This window comes from Macrosteles quadrilineatus, unplaced genomic scaffold (assembly GCF_028750875.1).
Source record: "Macrosteles quadrilineatus isolate MER2022 unplaced genomic scaffold, UCM_ALF_1.0 Scaffold_9__3_contigs__length_116548681, whole genome shotgun sequence".
Classification (NCBI taxonomy): domain Eukaryota; kingdom Metazoa; phylum Arthropoda; class Insecta; order Hemiptera; family Cicadellidae; genus Macrosteles; species Macrosteles quadrilineatus.
The window spans coordinates 58,483,377-58,507,595 of record NW_026542602.1 but is presented as its reverse complement, the minus strand read 5'-3'; the positions used below and the strand labels follow the sequence as shown (position 1 = coordinate 58,507,595).

The 24,219-nt window shown below is 34.5% G+C and overlaps 1 protein-coding gene across 1 annotated transcript in view; it reads left to right on the top strand.

Annotated features, from left to right (window-relative positions):
- Positions 1–22,740, top strand: part of LOC129001929 (furin-like protease 2) — a 248,324-nt gene extending 225,584 nt beyond the window's left edge. The window contains exons 3-21 of the mRNA XM_054429365.1: positions 2,460–2,564; positions 5,214–5,417; positions 6,072–6,206; positions 6,869–7,028; positions 7,879–8,051; positions 8,676–8,806; positions 10,749–10,894; positions 11,586–11,750; positions 12,257–12,374; positions 13,981–14,303; positions 14,889–15,103; positions 16,120–16,286; positions 16,816–17,003; positions 17,128–17,284; positions 17,631–17,902; positions 18,934–19,410; positions 20,668–20,937; positions 21,559–21,758; positions 22,468–22,740. Of these exons, the coding sequence (XP_054285340.1) occupies positions 2,460–2,564; positions 5,214–5,417; positions 6,072–6,206; positions 6,869–7,028; positions 7,879–8,051; positions 8,676–8,806; positions 10,749–10,894; positions 11,586–11,750; positions 12,257–12,374; positions 13,981–14,303; positions 14,889–15,103; positions 16,120–16,286; positions 16,816–17,003; positions 17,128–17,284; positions 17,631–17,902; positions 18,934–19,410; positions 20,668–20,937; positions 21,559–21,758; positions 22,468–22,593 (3,732 nt within the window). The 3' untranslated portion in view covers positions 22,594–22,740. The remainder of the gene's footprint in view (positions 1–2,459; positions 2,565–5,213; positions 5,418–6,071; positions 6,207–6,868; positions 7,029–7,878; positions 8,052–8,675; positions 8,807–10,748; positions 10,895–11,585; positions 11,751–12,256; positions 12,375–13,980; positions 14,304–14,888; positions 15,104–16,119; positions 16,287–16,815; positions 17,004–17,127; positions 17,285–17,630; positions 17,903–18,933; positions 19,411–20,667; positions 20,938–21,558; positions 21,759–22,467) is intronic.
- Positions 22,741–24,219: the final 1,479 nt, after the last annotated feature.

Here is a 24,219-nt window from a genome sequence, read left to right as displayed (position 1 = left end):
CACTAGAACTCGTGTTTATAATCTTGGATATTTTATAAAACAACTAAATTTTGACGGGTTGGTGGTTTGCATCCCCTGGCTTGCGACGGTGCAAGAGCGTTTTCACATACATTTGAGACCCGTTACCGCTATCCTGGAAAACGCGTTTGAGTTAATTTCTTTCAAACGCCACCGGCGTAGACTAATGAAACCCACATCGAAAACATGTGATAGTGGACGTTATTTAATTCCAATGTTTTTCCGCTATTTGTTTAAAGTTAAAAGCTGTTTTTTGAATATAATTGTGGGTATCTAGAATTTTTTTACAACAACAATAAAGATTTCACTCTTTGTACATGTACTAGTGCAACACTTAAGCAACAACGTGACAAAACTTTACTTTACTAGTCTTAACCAGGCTTTACAAATGATTGATCGAAGATGACTAAGTTGGAGAAAGAAGAGAAAGAGAAAGAGCTTTAAAATATTGGCCAATTTACCACACAGTGTCGGACGTAATCAATTCATCATTTCATCCAATTCTAAACATTAGATAAGCGCCTCATTTTACTAAAAGCTGTGTAGCGAATCTTAACGGCTATAATCTTACATCTCACATCAATAGAATTTTGTTGTGTGTACTTGTAGTTGTAGGCTTGTTAACACCATAAAGACTTTGGATGATTTAGATGTTAATCATCCAAAAATGCGAATGTCATTCGCCTATTGGGTCTGATGATGATTGGAGTGCCCAATCGAAATCGATCACCACTTACCATCTTTTATGTATATTTACCGTCTTGTGAGTAACAGCATAAGCGTAAATATGTGTTTTAATTGTTATTAGACGTTTCTTTTATTTACTTTCTGTAAATTTAATAACACGTACAATGCTGATCAAGAAAAAAGACATTTTCAATACAAATTATTCATCTATTTGATTTTGTATCTCCATTTTACTATAAGTTGATTACACATTAACTTGGAAGCTGAAATACGAGCAAAAGTCAGTATTTATAGACCACTATGTCACATGTTTAAAAAACTAGATCTTAAACCTTGAGTTTCTTGGACCCGCCCGTCTGACATTGAGTCTAAAACCTTGAGAGACTTATGTTACCTTTATACACTCACCCGATACTCATAACTACACACAGGTGTAAGCAGGTAGCATATTAGCTTTGACTATTGATGCAATATTAATTAGCAGATGCAAGTTAACTGGAAGTATTTAACAGTGTTATGTGCACGTGCAAGGACTAAGGGGGCCACGTGTAAATTGGTCTAACTAATGGTCTTAAACGTTAACTGTCCAACACTTAACAATTCGTCTCAATATTCGTAAACGCGGTTTGAAATAAATATTCATTAGTTTGCACGCTCTGTCCACAAGTTGTGGAAACAATTTAAGCATAATCCTATGGTTTCCAAAGTTTAAAGACCTATTCGTAATTTTAACTTATTGGGAAAATATATTTATTTTGTCACATCTTTGACGCAATGTGAGAAAGCTATTAGTCATTTTAAGGAATGGTTTGGTTAATTACTGACAATTTCTAGAAACTACTTACTTGCTGGTCAATATGTGTCTCGATAACAAATTTTTCAAATGAAAAACTTTTTATAGTAGTCCTGTGCAATTTCACAGTCCTGTGCAAAGGTCTGTGAGTGCAATAAACAGAAATCAATGACATTTTCTGAAACATAAATGATGATAAGAAACATAAGAGTGAATTACAATGGTCTTCCCTTGAATAGTTCAATGAGCCGGTTAATAATGGTCGGTTTATTCAATTTTGGAGCTTTCTTATAATATTTTCTTTATTTAACCTGGTACCTGGATTTCGCATAAAATTTATTGTATGATCGTCCTACTGTCTCGCTGTAAAATGTTTCCAGCCGAGATGGATTCATGGCTAAACAACTCTAAAATTTGTTCATGTACCGGTTTGCCACTTTGTAAAAAGAATTTTGATTTTTACTATCATAAAAATATATATAGTACAGTAGTAAATATAGTAGTATTGATAGTATAGATAAAGAATCCTTAGTATGTAAAATAATCTTATTTTTCATGATCATCTAATATGAATATGAACTCAAAAATACTACCTGAAAGCATATTACCTCAACCGGATGGTCATGGCGTGGCGGCATAGCGTGCAATAGACGTGATTATAGCAATAAGTATGTGTGTGACAGAATGTAAAGAGAAGCAAAAGAAACGTTATGTTATTTTCTCAGTTTTTATCACATTAACATTTTTTATCGTGGTATGTTAATTTGTGTTTGTTCGACTGTTAGAAAGGAACATGATCCTCAAGAAGTATTTTTTTTATTAGTTTCTAGACGGAGCGCTTAGTGACATCAATCACTTTTAATTTTAATTACACAATTGCAATGCAATGATACAAATTACTATAGTGCCACAGGCTGTAAAATCTAGAACGTTTGTGTAAAAGTATTTTGTTGTGTTGCAGATCAGTTCACTGAAGGGTTACTACCTGTTGGAACACTCCAGGATACGCAAGAGGTCCTTAATTCACAGTGAGGAACACCACGAGAAACTCTCCAACGAAGAAAAGGTCAGATTTTACCTCATCTTTGTGTGTTCTGTTGTGTGGTCATTGTGTGTAACATTTGTTGTTTGTGAAGATACTTTGTAATCTGTGAGTGTGACTAATCATTTTCTTGTGTATTGCAGGTTAATCATTGTACGATTGCATTTTTTTCAAGTGATTGTTTCAAGGACCTCTTGGTGAGGTTTATGTTCTTAGTTATGAAATAGTCTAAACACGTGAAATAAGCTACCTAATAAATAGTCTTAATTTCCGTATGAACTATAGCATTATTATTGATTGACATTGTTATTGAGAGAGTCTCTTGATGAATCCTATCAACATGTTCAATTTACAGATCTGGAGCCTCTAGATGAAATACTAACAACCTTGTAGATGCAAAAGGTATTATAATGATAACAAGAATGACGAAAAAGAGAGCCACTTAATGAACTTCAACAGCAAAATCATCATAAAGAGAGTCACTTAATTAACTTCTTCGACAACATTGTTGATACAGAGAGCCACTTAATTAACTTCAATAACAACATTGTTGAGACAGAGAGCCACTTAATTAACTTCAACAACATTGTTGATACAGAGAAGCCACTCAATTAACTTCAACAACAACATTGTTGATACAGAGAGCTACTTAATTAACTTTAACAACAACATTGTTGATACAGAGAGCTACTTAATTAACTTTAACAACAACATTGTTGATACAGAGAGCTACTTAATTAACTTTAACAACAACATTGTTGATACAGAGAGCCACTTAATTAACTTCAACAACAACATTGTTGATACAGAGAGCTACTTAATTAACTTTAACAACAACATTGTTGATACAGAGAGCTACTTAATTAACTTTAACAACAACATTGTTGATACAGAGAGCCACTTAATTAACTTCAACAACAACATTGTTGATACAGAGAGCCACACAGCAACATTGTTGTTACAGAGAGACACTTAATGAACTTAAACAACAAAGTGGTCCATACAGAGAACCTTTGCAATGATCTTGAACAATCCCATGTTAAGCTCTAGTCCTAGTGCAAAGTCCCCTTGTGTAGTTGTAATCTTTCTAGTGCACCGTGTCAAGCGTCAGTTAACGCTGCTACAGTGTAAACAGATAAACACAGCTTACAAGTGACGGCGTTGGCGATGTTATTTGTGGAAATGTTCTGGTTTTAGAGATAACACATGGCTTTTGGCTGCAACACAAATAGTTAATCTTGCACTCTATAAACATTGTTGTTGCCCCGCAGCTGTAAACTGTTTATACTCATTGACCGGCTGCATTAGTGCATTGTACATTGTTTTGTTTGGGCTACATTTAATAATATGATAATGTTGTTTTTTGTTGTTTTTATGGTTCGTAATAAGCATTAACAAAACATTAATATGATTTAATTTGATATAAAAATATTTTGGTCAGTTCAACTACAACTTGCATTTTATTAAAACTCCATCCAAATAGGAGACAATAGTAAAATATTTGTTCAGGCGTCTATGTTTTATTCAATATAGTTAAATAAAAATGCATTTACTTTTGATAAATAGATTGTTTACTTGGCAATGTTTATTGATAAATATTTGAATCGATCTAAAATATTTAAGTTATCTGTTTGTCGCTTGATAAAATATATATAACTTTTGGTTCATTGGTAAATTTTTACTTATATTTCTCTATGATCATTAGTAGAACCGCGTGAATGCCGCAATAATTTAGAAATTCTTAGTGTTTTGTTTTGCACACGTATACTGAAGAAAACACGTTTAAATAACATTGTGATTTAAAAAAAAGTAATGTTAAGGGAGCCTTTCATAGGATCTACTTTTTACATTCTGTTCAGTCTGTGTTAATTGGTTTTCTCTTACCGCACTTTACCTGTGTATCGAATACAACCGCTATTGTTCGTGCACTGATGCGCCAACAGGTGTTCGAATGGGTGAAACCAGTGGAATAATTCCCCCTGATGCTGAGTTTAACCCCAATCTGGCTTTGAATGTACCAGCCTGATCGTGGTGAGGCAAGCTGTAAGCTGAATTGTATCTTCCTAATGAAAGCCCAGAGTAAAGGTAAATTTGGAGTACATCGCTACAAAGTTGGAAATTGACCAACCAACTGATACTAAGGGACTAATTTGATATTTCTCATATGCCAAATGACTATAGTAATCCTACGGTTCAAACGCCAAAGAGATAATGAAAGCAGACATTCTATATTATTGACTTCTTATATACGCCTGTACCGTCAAAGATTGCGTACAAGTGATTAAAAACGTGCTAGTCATCAAGGGGCTCTCACGAACAATGATGTTGTGGAATAAATAACTTAATGGAATTGGAATTTGTTTTTCAACTAAGCTTTAAGGCTCGTATACATTGTCATTATGTGAACTGTATGTTCTAAATACACTTATTATTTTAGGCTGCTACATTGTGCTTTGTATTTGGTGTTCACTCACTTTTTTGGTGGCAGACAATAAAAGCCATCTGAAATAGATACTGATAAATCTGTAAATGGTAGCGGTGTTATTTGTAACATTGTATGCTAAGTAACACCATTTTATTTTGTTTAGACCTGAAGCTGCATCTGAAAATTAACCTATGTTTTCCAAGCATTGCACTGCATTTTGTTTTTATCGAACTGTCGACAATTTCCAGGTCAAGTGGTTTCAGCAGCAGCATGAGAAGAAGCGAGTCAAAAGGGATTTTTCCGACCCTAATTTCCCGGGTTTCGGGGATTTCCAAAATCTGTTTCCCCCCGCAAGCGTACAACAGCTGGGGTCTCAACACCACAACAGATATCGGGGAATTGGCGCTCAGAACATCTTCCCGGACCCTCTGTTCAAGGAGCAGTGGTACCTGGTAAGTACTTAGTTGCCATAAGCTGCTGAAGTAGACATCCCATTCATACGAACCAAATTCATCCAGTTTATTTATTTGAAGAGAACACACTTGAACGTCTTTTTCACAGTGCGCGGTTCTGTTGCATTTTACTTTTTTGTTTTCCATATTATTTGTTTACGTGTTCCTTAAAAATATTTTGTCACGCTCTAAAGGTTAGGCGAGGTAAGAAAGAAAACTCCTTTTACACGCTGTCAGTGGTTCAGTCCTAAGTTCTTAATTATTAAAACTGGCTACACCTTTGACACTTGAATGGCATGTCCTCTTATGTGTAGAATGTCCATACTCTAGGTTATATCTTCTATATCCTCTCTCTCATCAAGAATTGGTCATAGTAATAATTTAATCTAAACTTGTTGCCACTAAATATAGAGTTCTACTACTTTTATATTTTTAAGGCATTAAACAATTACTTTGAAAAATGAGTCGTTAATAACCATATTGTTCATTAATGTTTCAGTTTTCAGAAAAGAAAATTACAATGTCAAATGTTTAATTCATATACAGTACCAATAGAACTGTATCTACATGTACATTATGTGCATTATGTGTATTTAGCGCATTAGTTAGTGACTTATAACTACAGAAGCTATGTATTGTTTTATGTGTGTTTAGAACGGCGGCGCTAAGGATGGCTACGACATGAACATCAGCCCAGCATGGCAGAAGGGTTACACAGGCAAGGGGGTTGTCGTTTCTATCCTGGACGACGGGATACAGACCAACCATCCCGACCTTGCTTTCAACTATGTAAGTTTCACAACATATAGAAGTAGTATTCTTATAGTTTATATTCTTATAGTATTCTTTTTTTCATAGTGGCAGGGCATGCCTTGTTAGTGGTACGATTTTTGACCGATAGATGCGCAGTGATCGAGTTCATAAGCAGAGAAGAAGATTATGAAGGGTACTCAAGCTATGGAATACCCAAATAAAGAATCCGCAATCGTAGATCGTGTTCATACCAACAATCAACTATGTACCATAACGTAATGTTTCATCTGAATGCGAAACAATGCTGCCACATCACATTGTTTCACAAATGTTTGGCAAAATATCAGATTGTTAACGTCAACTTTGTAGGTCGAACAATGAAGCTTTGATTCAATTTATTAGTGACAAATATGTGTGTAGAAACGCGATGCGATGTGATTTTCCTTGTTCTTTGATGTTTAAGCATTCCTTAGTTTGAAAACGTGATTTTCCTTTAGTGTAAACGTCCTTCAATGTTACAAAGGAAACATTTATCTTTGTTTTGTATAGTATACTTCCTTATTGCGTTGATTATTAAGAGGGGGCTTTTTTCGAATATTTTTATTCTCCTACATTTATTCTGTGAAGATATTTTTTCATTTCCGTTGCTACGTATATTACTTAGACGAGTTTTGACGTTGTCTGTGTGCACGTTGCAGGACAGCGAGGCCAGTACAGACATCAATGACAACGACAACGACCCCATGCCTCGTGACAACGGAGACAACAAGCACGGCACCAGGTGTGCTGGCGAGGTGGCCGCCGTCGCCTTCAACAACTACTGCGGCATCGGGGTGGCTTTTAACGCCAGCATTGGAGGTTAGCCTCGCCTTTGTTTATTTTTTTTAAACTTATTAGATTTTTTTATGTCTTTTATTCTAGTTGTCACGTATCTGTTTGTTTTCGTAGCAGTATTTTTGTATTTTTTCGTTTTAATTTGTTTTGTTTTATTTGTGTTTTTTATTATTAGTTTTTCTCTCTCTTTTTTACTTTGGTGTTGTTATTTTTTTTTTATTCAATGTTTTATTTGTGTTTTTCGTTTGTTTTTATTGTTTTTTGTGTTGGTTAAACTTGAGGGTAACTTTAAACTGTTTTTATTTTAATTGGTTGTTCATATGTATTATCTTAATTTAGTCTTTCCATTTATTACATCTATTCTCAATAATATTTTTACAATCTTAGAATGTACACCTTTGTTCATACTTATAACTACTGAAGTTAAAATAGTTTTTTTATTTGTTTTAAGTCTCAATACGTGATGAAAGTAATTGCTTTTCATTTAGGAAATATATTTTATATAGAGAAATAGCTGTTACCCTGGCTAATAACATTATCGCTATTGTAAAACATAAGAATATTTTTTTTCTTTTTAGCTTTAGAGGTCATAGAATACAAAATCACTATTTTTCATTATACATACATTCTCTTACTCACTGTCTACCTTGGTACCTGATGAGTAAAAAAGTAACAGTTAACAGTCGGAAGCTCTTCACACCCCAATGGCTTAGACTTTCAGAAAACTTTGCTAAGTATAGCCTTTTTATCGAGGATAGTTTCAACTACTTCCCCCTTATATTCTATTTTCAAACCCCTATCTAATCTACATACCCATAGTAACATTGCCTGGATGGACCAACGTCATGTTTCTACACCCTTGTTGTGTTGACAGGTGTGAGGATGCTGGATGGGACAGTCAACGACGCCGTGGAGGCCAGAGCCCTCGGTCTCAACCCCGACCACGTGGACATCTACAGCGCCTCCTGGGGTCCAGAGGACGACGGCAAGACTGTGGACGGTCCTGGACCTCTGGCGCGACGAGCCTTCATCAACGGAGTCACCAGTGTGAGTTGATCATCTTGATGTGAGAATTGATTGGATTTCTGCAGAGGATTCCAACGAATGTATACACCTCTATTTGTGTTTCTTGTGTTTTGCTGAAGATAGTACTTTATAATAAGTTCAGTTTGTTATCTTCATTTTTCTATCGTTTGTTAAATTTATGAAAATCCTAAGATTCATTAACATAATAGTACGTTTTAAAGAACGTTTGTTCAGATATCATTATTCAAGGGTGACATGAATTAAGCTTGATTCTAACATGCAAGTGCAAATTTAACCGTGAATATATCTTGAATTTCGCTTTCAAGTTTGGGTGGTGAGCTTGAAGGTAATTCAGTGTACTTGAAATTATTCAAACTGGAATTTTCATGTAACAATTCCTATATTTAAGTTTACGTTTTGTGACTTGGAACCTAAGTTGGGTCGTGTTTCTTTCCGTTCGAAATTAGTTGCTTTTAACTTTTCGGGATATAAATAAAGATCATAGGCTAAGTAATAATGAACGATTTTATATTTTCACACAAACTTTTAAGCACTTTTAACACTATTGAAAAATAGTTACTCATTTTGGAACTAATTCAAGAGTATTTGATTTACAAGGCTCACTAATTAGTGTTCCTATTACAGGGCAGGAGAGGCAAAGGCTCAATATTTGTGTGGGCATCAGGCAATGGAGGCAGACATACAGACTCTTGCAACTGTGATGGCTACACTAACAGCATCTTCACACTGTCTATATCCAGTGCAACTCAAGGAGGGTAGGTTACTTACTGTAATAACTTGTGTAATTTTGTCTCATTTTCCTGCAATTTTATTTTAGATTCTCTCGCTCTCAAAATCTAGTGTAACTCAAGGAAGGTGATTAACTTGACGGTTTTTTTTGTATTAACAAATTAACTTGAAAAACCTAAATATTGACGATCATTGTTTTAAATATTATACATTTCTTTTTCCTCTCTAAACTTCAATGTATTGTTTTATATTTATCTGTAACCTTTTTAATGACTTTTAGCGTGTGTTTGTTTATTTTATTTTTATTTTTACTGTAGTGTTTAATTTATACACCTGTATTTGTAAATGATTTGCTACATTTGTGTTGTTTTCACTCCATGCAATTTTACTCACAAAAAATAATTATATTAAATTATTTTTATTTTATTTTTTGTTTGTTTTTGTAGTTTTTTTTGTTATTAGCTGTTTAGATAAGTAATTTATAGTTTTAGTCCTTGCAATTTTTCCTAACTTAATTTATTAAACATTTTATGGTTTGTTTTGGAAATATTTTTTTCATTTATTTGTTCCATGAGCTTTTTGAGTTATTGACTTCATTTTAGAATGTGTTTTCTTATATCAGTTTTATAAAATGTCTTTCATTGTTTTTCTCTCAATTTCTATATTAAATATTTAAATTTTATACATCCTAATAAGTTGTTTTTTTTCTATGTTCTCCAAAACTTTAATAAACAGATAATTTTTAATGGATATGCTATTAATATTTTATACATATGTAGTCTCAAATACATAGACTATCTAGAACTTTAATTTATTTTAAAATTAAATTTTTGTATTTAATTTTGATATTTTAAAGCAATAATATCCCATTCAAACCCCTCAATCATCACTTTAATTTGAGCATAAAATATTGAAATTTATATTTCGTTGTTATCCACAAATTCAACATCCACACACAGCTAGCCAATTTTCCCTCGTATGAAATTATTCTCGTGAAAATATTTTAATTAAAACTCATACTTGTCGACTGTGCCAACACAAGTAATGAATACATTCCTGGTTTAATCACACCCTGTATAACAATGTTTGCCCTGAAATGTGTTCTTTGACTAATTCACTGAGTCGAGAGTAACACGCGAGGCAATTAGGCCAGATTGCTGCCTTCCATTCCTCCTATTCCCACCCTCAGCCAGTAAATTGTGGGGGTGAATAATTGTTGGTGCCCGCTTTGCATACTTTAGAGCTCGCGCTATCACATTTCGCATTTATTCGGAACTAAAACAACCCAGTGCAAATTAAAGCTTGTAATTTCTGTTCCGTAATTAAAGTCATTTTTCAGCATTTAATTTATGACAACGGGTTCGGCGAATAAAGTGTAAAGTTGTTATTTTATTTCAATTCATAGTGTTGTTTTATTATTTGTATTGTGTCAATCGTGATAATTTGGCTAGAAAATCATTGTAAAAAACAATTAGTGAAAAATACATTAGTAAAATAATTGGGAACTTATAAATGAGTGCACTAAGTAACTCTATGCCTACAATTGGTGCACAAATTTAGTAAAACTATTTAATTTTTCAGACCTTACTTAATAGAACAATAGTAATTCATTTACAAAAATAATTTGTATTTATTATAGTGTAGAAATATTATAATTGCGACAACTAAATTTGTAAAAAAATACTCAACACGTACCCTTTTACAAATTTTATTTTTCATGATTCTCATTGTTAAAATTACACCTCACCATGATAATACCTACCTGTATATTAGCACATTCAATCATGTACACGGGAATTTCATCTGTTAAAATATCTATTCTTCTTTTATCCAGGAGGTTTATTAGCCTTGATACAGTAGCAAAACCGCTTAGTGTAACCACAAATTTCCTTGAAAACTCACATTGAACATTCATTTGATTCTCCTATCTGCCTTGTTACCAAGTGTAATTCTATCTGGTAATTGAAGGTTCAAGCCGTGGTATTTGGAGGAATGTTCGTCCACGTTGGCCACAACATACAGCTCCGGTACTCCGGGACACGACAAGAGCATCGCCTCTGTGGATATGGACGGCAAACTGCGGCCCGACCACATCTGCACTGTGGAACACACTGGTTGGTATAACTAAACACAAATATAAGGTTACCAACACGAAAACCACGACCAGTCTTCTCTTTGGTTGAAATTTATCAAAGGCAAAGCAAAATACAGTAAATAGTTCAAATATATTACTTCAAGTTGCGCTTCAGTTTTGTTTTATGTTTCTAATCTGTTATTTTTATAATATTGTTTATTTGTTTGCTCTATTATCTTATCATTCTTTTATATTTTATAATTGTTCTTATGATTCCTACATAGTGTACGCATTCTTTTAACTATCTGTTTAAATATTTTAAACAGCAGACAAATATTTTTTTAAATAATAAACGTAGATTTATTTTATTCACTTATTCCAATCAAAAAAATTAAATCAGAACAGTTTATATAATTCAAAATATATATAAAAATTGTTTTATTTATGTAATGATTTAAGATTTTTAAAGGAACAAATACCATACAAAATTGTATACAGATTATTATAGTCTGTATGATGGAACCTGTCTCCCAACTCCATGTCTACCTGTAGACTGGCCAATGGCTTAGGACCTGAGGTTCCATTATGCAGGCCACAGTTTATTTAATTTGTTTGATTCTACACCTGTTTCAAAGTTAGCATCAAATAATAGAAATAAGACTTTCTTCAACTTAAATATTTGTTAAACTATTATATATGGTACTATATCACATGTTGCATAACTACACCAGGTACATCAGCATCTGCCCCGCTGGCTGCTGGGATGTGTGCTCTAGCCCTGGAGGCCAACCCTAGTCTGACCTGGAGAGACATGCAGTACCTGGTGGTGCTCACCTCCAAACCTGGACCTCTGGAGAAGGAGAGCGGATGGATCGTCAACGGAGTCAAGAGGAAAGGTGAGACACTGATCTTTTGAATGGTTGAATTATTATGCGAAGAACTTTAAAACTGTAAATTATGTTGCATTGTTTGTTTTAGGAACACCTCAAATCTAACAGTAAAAATTTATGAATATAATAATAAAAATAAAACCAGATATCTGCAATATATTTCCAGATTAATATAAGAATATTTGTATTTTTCTAGTATTTTTTATCTAATGTATCACAATTAACTCTGAGACTAGTTTTATGTCTTACAATCTCACAACTTGGTTAGATTTGTATTTTTATGTTGTAAGCTTTATATATTATTAACGGGGAATAACAAAAATTATGTTTCTTTTTCAATTAGCAATAGTAAACATGTACACTTACCGGTATTAGAAGAAAAAAAACAGACTGTTCCTCAGATAATACCTCTTTTGTTTCAATCCCTTTCTTTGTTTTTAAGATAAAATATTAAAATGAGTTTAGTGTCTTGTAATTGAATCTTATGTAAAATTATACACCGTTTGTTACAGTGAGTCACAAGTTCGGCTATGGCCTGATGGATGGAGGAGCTTTAGTCACATTGGCTGAGCAATGGACCACAGTTCCGTCCCAACATATCTGCAAGTCTCAAGAGATCAATGAGGAAAGGTAAACATTTACTTCACACTCAATTGATAATGTAAACAGACTTTTCACACACCATGTGAAAAGTATCTAGTGTAAAATGTAATGTGTTTCCTGCAGACAAATTGAACCATTGTACTCTAGCTATACATAATGGCATTATAACCCTTGTAAATCTACATGCTGAAAGTGAAAATTGTAACATCGTACAGGTTTTTAGGGGGTATTATTGGTAGCTCAGAAGAAAAGAAGGAATTCGTGGAAGAAAAGGTAAAAAAATGGGTTGATTGTATAAAGAAATTTGGCATAGCTGCACATAAAAGTCCTCAAGCAGCGTATACTGCCTTTACTAAGTCATTACAAAATGAATGGGCATTTCTCCAAAGAGTAACAGAGGGATTTAGTGAAGAATACGAAGACTTAAAAACTGCCATACATCGCCATTTCACTCCCAACCTTTTCGAACAAGAGATTTCTGAACTTGAACATGACTTGTTCTCTCTCCCTACTCGTTTTGGAGGCTTAAATATTCAGGACCCGACAAAGAACGATGGTATTTCATTTAAAACATCAAAACAATGCACAGAAAAATTAATATTAGCCATTAAAAATGGACAACCATTAAAGATTAATGATCATGTATCAACACTACAAGATGTAAAAAAGAAGAGAAAACTAGAAAAAGACACGTTGGCTAAAGCAAATAATGAACGAATTATGGAATTACTTCCTGAAACTCAAAAGAAGCCAATAATTAGAATTGTAGCAGGGAATACGAGCCAATGGTTAACTGTGACACCATGTGCATCTGATCATACGGATTTGTCCCCGGATCAATTCAGAGATGCTTTGTCAATTCGCTATGGCCGCACACTAAGAAATTTACCAGTACGATGTGATGGTTGTGATCAACCTATGAATCTTACCCATGCTTTAAATTGTAAAAAAGGAGGATTGATCAAACATGGGCATGATCAACATCGAGACCACTGTGCTGCGATAGCAAATATGGCCTGGAAAGGGGTTGAAGTCGAGCCTATTATGAGAGAAGCTGACGCTCCCTCTTACGCCAACCAAGAATGGGGAACAATATCTCGAAACCATGCTGTTCAGAAACACAATAAATATGACAAAGCAGCCGAAGACATCAGAGGAAGCTTCACACCATTAATATGTTCCACGGAAGGAGTCCCCCACAAAGAATATGAAGCGTTTCAGAGGAGAACAAGCGAAGCCCTGGCTTTAAAATGGAGAAAACCATACTCCCAAATTATCGGATGGTTGAGGATCCAAAGCCAGCTTTCCATCATTCGAGCGGTTTCGCTTAGGCTACGGGGAACTAGACGAAAAATTCGTAGTATTCAATTTGAAGATGGTGCCGCAATTCCCCCATTGCTCTATTGAGCTTTCATTTTATTTTTTAAACATTTATATTTGATTGAAAATCATAGTCATATGTTGAATTGTTTGAAATGTATAAATAAAGTTTTGTTGTAAATCTACATTAATAGTTATTTAAAATATAATATGTTTTCATAGACAAAACCATCATACAGCAGCTTAACATCAAAAAATTACATTTTAACCTCTATTAATTCATACTAACATCAAATCTAAAATGTTTTCACAGACAAATAGAACCGTCGTACGGCAGCGCACTGACAGTGTCCATGGACGTCAACGCTTGTATCGGTACTCTCAATGAGGTTAGGTTTTTGGAGCACGTCCAGTGCAAGATCACGCTGAGGTTCTTCCCCCGAGGTAACCTCAGGTTGCTGTTGACCTCACCCATGGGCACCACGTCAACTCTGCTGTTTGAAAGGCCGAGGGACGTCGTCAGTTCCAACTTCGACGACTGGCCTTTCCTCAGCGTCCATTTCTGGGGAGAGAAAGTGGAGGGGAGGTGGACTTTGCAGATCATCAATGCTGGGAACAGACATGTCAACCAGCCAGGTGCGTTATGTTTTATTGTAATTGCTGTATTCTAGATAGATGGTGACATAAATATTATAGTCAATACTTAATCAGTTTATCGCTGGATTTTTTATATTGTAGATGAAAAAAAATGCAATGGTAAATATAATTTTTTGCTATTTTATTATTGCAAATGTTTGACTTCTTACAATTATAGACAGTTTTCTATGAATTCTGTGTTTTTCAACCCCTTTCCAAACCCTGTAATATTCATGCAACTCTTGGACCAACCCCCTTACAATAATTATGCGATGCTATAAGGTCCACCATGATCATTGATGGTTTCCTTCTGGAAGTTATTCAAGTAGTTGCTAAAGATATGTTTAACATTGCAAAACACTTAAGTTAAATTATGAAAGCAATAAAATACTGCATCGTATTCACAGTCAAAATCCCCTCCTCCCATCTTCTTCTAACTTTGTTACACTGATGAATATTGTTGTGTAGGATTAAGTATATATAAAAAGTAATCTTCTAAGTAGGCTATATCTAAGTATTCTTGTTTTTTCTTCTTTTTTTTTAAACTATGTTTTAATCCTTTTAATACATCCATAATTTTCTCAGGAATTTTGAGGAAGTGGCAACTGATCTTCTATGGAACAGCTGTCAACCCTATCCGCCTTAGGTCTAGTCAGGGGTCTCCGTTGGCGCACGCCAGTGAGACATTTGCGGCGTCGTTTCCATCGTCTGCGCCAGCCAACATCTACGGCGGTGGGGACATTTTCAGCTCCTTCTCAAACCTGCCCAACATATTCAGTGTGGCTGGCAGTGAACCTGAGGTAGCTATTATTTTATTGCCCCCCCCTAGATAATCTTACCTCTTATTTCCTATTTGAATGCATAAAAGTATTAAGAGTTTACTTTTTAGGAATTATAATACATTTTTTCCTATTGTACTCAATTTTAATAGTTTTTAGACTTATATATACACAGTAATATAAAGTAGTAGTAAGTTTGAAGACATCTGACAATCAATATTTTATAATTTTGTATATACCTTAGAGTTCAAATAATTTAAACCTAAATCAACACTGATAAAATGGTTTTTGTGAATACTATGGATGAATTAATTGATGAATTAATTCTAATATAAACAGAAAATTAAAACAAATAAGGGTGCCTAAACTTATTACCTATTTTTATATTTATAAAAAAATGCACATTATATAAACAGTTATTAAGTCTAATGTCAAAAATTGTCAATGTTTAGTAAAATAATTGTCTGCAAAAAGAAAGGGTGCTATCATTGACTTATACACAGATTCTATGTATAGTCAATGGTGCTATTCTCTTAAATGTTATTGATAAGCTATACAAAATATTATATTAATTTAATAAAGTGGACTGTTAAACTTATAACAGTTAAATTTCTTTTTAACAATTTAATTGATTTACAATTTTATTTTCATACAGACACCATAAATCAATGGTATTACTAATGAAATACAAGTGACATTACACAGCTTGCGATGAATAGTGAACCCTCCACTTGTATTGTAGAGTTGAACAAACTCGGAGATGAATATTAGCCAAGTTAATTTTGAAGGAACAGGTGTGTGTGCAGAGCACAGGACCGTGCAAATCTCAACCCTCGCATACTGTCTGTTGACAAAGATTATACAGTGTTCTCTGTTGTAACATATGGTTTTAATCTAAAACACCGGTTTAAGCATCCGTTCAAGAATCAAATTTTTTATAACCCCAATCGACTTTATGTAAATAATCTTTATTACTAGAGTTATGTAAGCTTTTTAAACTATTATATTTTAAAATAATTTATTACATCTTTCTGCAGGCATCAATTGCTACTATGAATGGAAACAAGCCCCCAGAGTTTGAAGATGGTGGTGCAATGGAAGGTCGCAAGATTCTACACACTTGCGACCCGGAGTGTGATTCGCAGGGATGTTATGGCAAGGGACCCACGCAGTGTGTGGCTTGTCAACACTATAAACTGGACAAGTGAGTCTCAATTAATATGCTACCTTCACTAAACAGAAACTGCCATCTTAATTTATTATTTTGTATTGTCCAGTCAAATATGTTTTTTTTAGTAGTTGGTAAACTAAAATATTATTGCTAGTTTCCATGATGTGAAAGGTGTGTCAAAATTGGTCCTTAAGAAATATTTTATTATTTATAGAATCAACAGCTAACAAGCAAAGCAATAATGAAACAGGCATAATGATTCAATATTACATTCTAACAGGTTGTGGGTTGTTGCCAAGATAGGAAAAATAAAATAAAATAAGGAAAAATAAAATAAAATAAAACATAGTGATTTTCCAAGTAAAAAGGTTTAACCAATTAGTCAAGGCAAACCACTTAATATTTACCAACAAAATAGTTGTATTTTTGAATTTTTAGCAGCACTAAGTTGTGTGTAAGTAGTAGTGAATGAAGGGTGTATGTACATGTAGGCCTAGTGTTCCAGTTGATAGATCTAAAAAATATTTGAATTTTTGTAATTTTAGTATTGAATATTTTCCAGCACTTGTGTTTCAAGATGTCCGCCCCGTAGTTACCCTAACCAAGCCGCTGTGTGCTGGCCATGCCATGAAAGTTGCGAGACTTGCGCCGGGCCAGGCCAGGACTCTTGCCTCACCTGTGCGCCGGCTCACTTCAGAGTCACCGATCTTGCGGTGTGCCTGCGCCAGTGCCCTGAAGGCTACATTGAAAGTATGAACATCATTTTTTAGAATTATTATATTACATAGTAGGAAGTATTTCTAAATCTCTCAGAATAAAAAAAATTGTAGGCTATTACTGTGGAAATTAACAAAGGATCATTTGTGTTTGACAGACAGTGACGAAGGAACCTGTGTTCCTTGTGAGGCCAACTGCGCCAGTTGTCAAGACCGGCCAGACCATTGCACCAGTTGTGAGCACCATCTGGTCATGTTTGAGAACAAGTGTTACGCCGCATGTCCCATGTACACCTTCGAGACAGATGACTACAGGTGAAGTAGTGTTTGGATTGATTATTAGAGAGAATTAAGTCTTATGGTGAACTGTAAAATGATTAAACTATTTATTTATAATTGAAATAGACTAAACTTATGGTTAATATTAATAAAAAAAAGTTGTTAAAAAGTATGTGAGTTGTGTATATAAAGTAAAAAAAATTGAGAATTTTACATTTACTCATTATAAAAGAAAATTAGAAGTGCAATGAAGGATTTATTTCACTACCAAACAATACAACTGACATCTTACTTAGCTATTTTGAGCTTCAAACTTATTGTTCCTCAACCAAAAAATATTGTTCTAAGAGACTTAGATTTTTAACTCACTCTTAACATACAGATGTATGCCGTGTCACTCTACTTGTGAGACGTGTCGAGGTCCGAGTGATTCGGAGTGTATCACTTGCCGCTCTGGTCGTCTCTCCCTCGGTGGCATCTGCTACTCGGTGTGCCCCGACGGATACTTCACCGACAAGAAGCGCAAGGAGTGTATGAAGTGTCCGACAGGCTGCTCCACCTGCAACTCCGCCACTTGTCTGTCTTGCGAGGTCGGATACACTCTCAACAAGAAGGGGAAGTGTGTGTTGGAGGGCAGCAGTCAGTGCGGGCCAAGTAAGTGGAATTGTAGTGTGTTTTAGTATTAAAATTGCATATAAAACTGGTTGTAAGGTTTTGCAAACCGGTTGTAGAATTTTGCAAACCGGTTGTAGATATTTGGAAACCGGTTCTTAGAGAACAAAAATATTAGATTTTTAGAGTTTTGTCACAAGTTCTATGATCAATCAAAAAGGAGTGAGAAACTGGAATTGCAAATACAGTTTCTAAGAAACATGGGAGAGACAGAAGCAAAGGGTTTTTAAACTAGTTTTTTTTTCAAACAAAATAGGTTGCAAATCTCTTCATTCAATGAGTTTGCAACTGTTTTTTAAGAGGATAAAACAGGGATAGAGTTTTTGCAACAAGTTCTAAAAATAACCAGTTATGGAGTTTTTCAATTGGTAATATAGTACGTGTTTCAATCTAGAAGTTCTAAAATCAGATAGAAAAAACAGCAGAACTTTCTGATTACTGTGTTTTAGCCATTGGATTTATTCACACATGGAACTGGTTGGAAAATCTTCATAAGAGAATATTGAAGATGTATAAATCTTTCATCTTAGATTACATTTTTCAGAACATCTCGACCACCAAATGAATAGTTGTTGATTTATCAAAAATGTTGCTTTAAATTTCTAGTGTAAAAAGTTCTAAATTTATTTTTGTAAATACGTTTGAAGACAATAATTTTATCTGTGAGGGTTTTTTATGTTTTCATTGATTAAATGTAGCATTAATATTGCAAATATTTTCCTCAACTAGGTACACTTTTAGAAATATAGTTTTATAGTATCTAAATATAAATCTAAAAATTTATCTCCTCATACACCTTTGTTTTTAATTTAAACCTTTTTTTGTATTTTATGTATTAGGTTTACTTTTATTACTAGCTAGTTGTAGTTAGCTAGCTAGTATATTTTACATTAAATAAACTGTTTGGTCAAAAGTTGTCATAAAGTTGTTTGTATAAACGGTTTCAAACAATATTGATAATCCTTGGAATATTTATAACTGAATAGGTCCTCACAAAATTTATTGTCCCACAGGCCAATTCTACTCCGGCACTCACTGTGAGAGTTGCCACGACAGTTGTGATAGTTGTCACGGCGCAGCTTCCAACAACTGTCTCAGCTGTTCAGGCCAGCTGCTGCTGGAGCGGTCGTCGTGTGTCGGGGGCTGCTCGGCGGGCTACTACCCGGAGCAGAGCCAGTGTGTGCAGTGTCTCCACACTTGTAGTCAGTGTGTCAGTCGCATCAACTGCACCACCTGCAAGCCCGGCCTGCAGCTGCAGAGCGGAGAGTGTAGAGCGACGTGCGCTCAGGGTTACTACAGCGACCTCGGCGTATGCGCCAAGTGCTACCTGAGCTGTATGACGTGTTCGGGTCCCCGTCGCGACCAGTGCGTCTCTTGTCCCCTCGGCTGGCAGCTGGCCGGTGGCGAGTGTCACCCTGAGTGTCCGGAAGGGTTCTTCATGAGCAACTACGGCTGCCAGAAGTGCCATCACTACTGTCGGACTTGCAAAGGTAAAAATATTTTACAGAAGATAAGTAGTATTTGTAATATAACTTTATCCATTTAGTCGTGTCGTTTTGTAATGTTTAACTGTTAAGCTCAAAGTGTAGTTCTATATCAGTAAATAATATTAATTAACCTTATATGGACCTTAATTAAATTTCTTGTATGGATATGGTAATTAATCTATAGATGCAAATTATTTTACTGTACAACAAAAAAGTATTCATTGATTAATAAAAAAATAGGGGTGGATTTTGTAACTAAACCAAAGTTGGTAAACATGATTGAGCAACTATTTTGGTGAAAACAATAGTTTCTAGTTGTAACACTTTAGTTTGAACGTAATATTAGTTTTGTAAAATAATATAAAATCTTTTATTTCTTTCATTTTATTTGGGGGTAGGCCTATAGTACTTTTATTAAATTATGTGTCATTAGATGTTTGCTCTATGAGTGGTAAAAATTTACCACAAGACCTCAGTAGAATATTTCATGGTATTTAATTGAGGGGGGAAAGTGTCAGAATGAAGAACAACTTGACCGCCTTTGTTTGCGATAAACTTATCCCTCCCATCACCCCCTCCCCGCCACTTGACTATTCTATCCTCTTCCCAGGAGACACATGACACTTTGCAGGCAGCTCTTATCTTATGTTACTGTCCATTCCTTGTCTCTTCTCTCTCAAAAGCTTACAGCATTTTTGTTTATTTTTATCATACAAACAAAAGTTCAGTGCTCTTTTGATTCTGTCATTGCCCTCACTTATCTCCTTTCTCTCTCATATTAAAATTATCTCTTTTATAAAAATAGAAAAGAGAAAAATAAAGAGTAATGGTTGAAAATGTGATTTGAAACTGTAAACTTAAATAAGTATTTACTTATTACTTAGCGATCCAGCTTACTTATTGGCTTATTTTATTTAGGCTTGGACTCATCAATGAGCTCTCTCCAGTGAGTTTTGCTACTCATGCCATAATCTTGGTCATGTTTTTCCAAACATAATTTTTACAGAGCTTTTCTCTCCAGCTAGGAGACATACCATATCGTTTAGGTTGTTTGATTAATCTCATTGGATGTCGAAACCAGTACTTCTTATTATTTTGCTTTCGCAAATGTGTCTTGATCTTAAGGGATTCTTTTCGTAATTTTTTAATCCTGTTTCATCTTTTCCTAGTATTAAGCTCAGTTTCAAGAGAATAAATCGTAGTAAAAGTATTCAGTAGCCAGCAAATATTGATACATGTCTATGTATCTATCTGTTGCAGGTGAAGGTCCGCTAGAGTGCACGTCCTGCCCGCCTCACTCCATGTTGGACGGAGGACTGTGTATGGAGTGTCTCAGCTCGCAGTATTACGACCCTCCCACACAGATGTGCAAGCCTTGTCACGCCGCGTGTCGTTCGTGCAGTGGACCCGGTCCGTTCAGTTGCACCTCCTGTACCTACCCCTTACATCTGGACACTCTCAACAACCAGTGCGTACCTTGCTGCACAGAGACGACCACGCAGGACTGCTGCTCCTGTGATAAGGACACCGGTGAGCAATTGATATCTTAGCATGGATTAGATTGTATTTGTACAACCCTGACACATCACAGTGCAGATGAAGGAAGGAAGAGATGAAAGTGTCACTGACTAAAATAAGCTTGTTCTTTAGCAGGATCATTTATTGAAGTACAATGATCAAGGACAGCAAGTCCCAGGGTTTTTTCAGTCCAGGAACGCTGTTCATAAAAGTAAAGAACCGGTTTATCCTTACTTAAATAGACAACCAGTTTATTATTTACCAAAGTAAAGAACCGGTTTAAATGTAAAACCCTATTATTGTATTATTGATGATGGGAACAATTAAATCCTTACAAAATTAAAGAACTGGTATACCTAAAAAAAGATTATCCCAAAAAAAAATTTTGTTTTTTTTTGTATAAGATGTTTAATGAGTTCTTCCTAAAAATGTAAGGATCTAGTATATCAGTGCAATTAGCAAGAATGGATCCATCAAAATCTGGAACAGTGTGTTATCAATGTAACTATCAACACTATAAGAACCGGTTTCTTGCCTGAACTGATATGAAAACATAAAAGTTCTGCATCATTAATTCCCCTAGTAAATAAAATATTGACAAAGTGTTACAAGTTTCTTGATTATTTTCTCCAGGAGAGTGTCACAACGCGTCGCCGGCTGGCAAGCGGAGGATCACGTCGGAGCAGGCGGAGCGTGCCAACACAGAGCAGCTGGAAGCTATGCGGCTGCAAGCAGCGCAGAGATACTCCGCGTTTCTACCCATCACAGCGGTGGCCGTCAGCATCTGTGTGGCCGTCGTGGTGGTGTTCACCCTCGTCTTCGTCATCCTACAGGTAATTTTATTTTATGTTCTACCTTCAATTCTTGAACGTAGGCTCTAGTCCGGAACCTTTAATACGACTTCAGGCTAGATCTAGGGCATTGCAGCATTACAATTAGATAAAACCGATTGATTGGTGTGATTCGAACAAGGAACCTTGGGGACCAAAGTCCTACGTGTCTAAAATTGTTGAGATTGCAGATTGATTAAATGGGGCAGGGTTATCTAAGTTCCCAAAACCAGAAAGATGAAAAGTTAACACTATAGGGCAGCGATTAGAATATTTTATTGTCACTGACAGTATTTTCAAACTTCAAAGTTTGAATTAGGGAAGATGTTAAAATTATTTTTACCAGACTTTGGCCTATAAAATTGTACTTTACATTGTTAGAATTTAAATTCATACAAAATATCCTGCTGCTAAACCTCTTTTTTATTCAATAGTTTTTTTTCATTTACACCTTTAAACTATATTTTAGATCAAGATATTATTTGCAAAGAACATTAACATTTTTGGTGGGCCTAGTGCTTTTTGCTGCTAATCTTTTTGTAATCCTTTTATTAGTTTCTTAATTTATTTGGAAAATAAATGGAACCAACCCAAAAGAAATATTATGGTGTAAAACTTTACAATAAAGTATTGTCGTTTTGACATGTTAAACTAATTATCTATGGTTTCAATGGTATAAGTAGCTTTATTTACCTCCAATGTCTTATCACAGGTGAGGTCTCGCAACAGTCAGAGGCTAGGCTACAGCAAGGTGCCTCTGCACAGATATACCTCCACACCTCCCGAAGTGACGAGGGAGTTCGCCTCGGACGACGAAGTTCTGTTCACAAAAACGTAACAAACAGTCAACCGTCGCCCCGTTGCTTATTCTTTTCTCTGAACAACATGAACAAACAACCGATCGTCGTCGGACGGTCACATGACAAAAATATTTTAATTCTACTAGATAAACATGTTAATAAAGGACATTATATATTTTCCTATAGCTTTCTATGTTTTCCATATAAAGCGGTGTTCTAGATGATACTCTTTTTGTGATGTCAGAGTTACAAAAGTCTTTTCCATGACATTCGATAGTTGTTTTCGTTTAAGTGAGGTGCAAATTAGAGTTAGGAAGACTTTTTTATTCTTAGTTCGAAAACCAAGTGTGAAATAAATTGTAACTATAAATATATTTTTCAAATTTATTTATTTCGAGTATTTTCAAGATGTATTTTTGTGACTCGCTATTTAGATAAATCACAATACTGACGCTGGGGTTCATTTTGAAGGGTCGATGTTTAAGAGTTTAACGGTTTTCAATGTTCTGATGTAGTGTGGATGTTTTATTTTTTAACGTACGCATTAGTTGTACATAAGAAAGCACTGATTGTACATACATTTAGAATTTTTGAAATATTTGTATCGAGTGTAGAGACAAATTGATAAATACAGAGCTTTACAGCGAATACATTTCAGCATTGAATTTAAAAGTTTTTACTCTCGAAATATTTTATACATTATTAATAATTGTTGATGAGATTATTACATTTAAATGTGTGTCGAATGTTGTTGTTTTGCTGTCTATACTATTGGCTCTCTGGAAAAGAATAAGCAACACTTGTATGTTTAACTCTGTTATTGTGATCTGTGTGTTACTTCTATTTTCGACAAATTGACTCCCCATACAAAGTGCCTGTGAGTGGGTCCTCAGAGGGCCTTTGGGAGCTCCTTTCGTAACTGAAAAAGAACAAGAAAATAATTTAGATTACTTAGATTTAATAAATCTGTCTTAAAGTGATAACCACTGCTTATTAAAATAAGCTCTCTGTGGTAAATATTCCATATGATATCAAATTTCTATTCCTATTTTAGATATATGTTTTATTCTATCAGAGGGATTTCTCAATGTATGTTTTTGTAATGTGTTATTTTTTTATTCTCTGTTTTACCACGAATTTCTTATTGTATATAAATTTACTTTTGTATATTTTCCTACGTTCATCAATAGGTTGGCTCCTTTATTTCGATAAAGGATTTCTTTGCGTTGTAAATTATTAAATTTTATTTTGTTGAAACTGTACAAAGACAAAAGAGATTGAATTTTAGAAATAAATCAAATGTTTATGAATAGTATGCGAAATTATTATTGTTCCCCTTGATCATTACCCTTTCATACTAAAAAATTGTGAACTATTTCGTACAAGGAACAACTTTTACTTAAAACAAATATTTTGATTGCTATTGTAAATTACTGTGATTACTTAAATAATATTGATAGGAGAAAAGGTGTTTGGAATACTCAAAGCGTTTGCTTCAACTGCAATTTCATGAAATAAAAAATATTCATAATTTTTAAATATAATTTCAAACTACAATACCTAGTTCACATATCTAGCAGAAGGGAGGTAGAAAGACATGATCCAAACAACATATTTTGAAAACTATATTTTTATTAAGCTGAATCCTAAACATTTTATAAAAT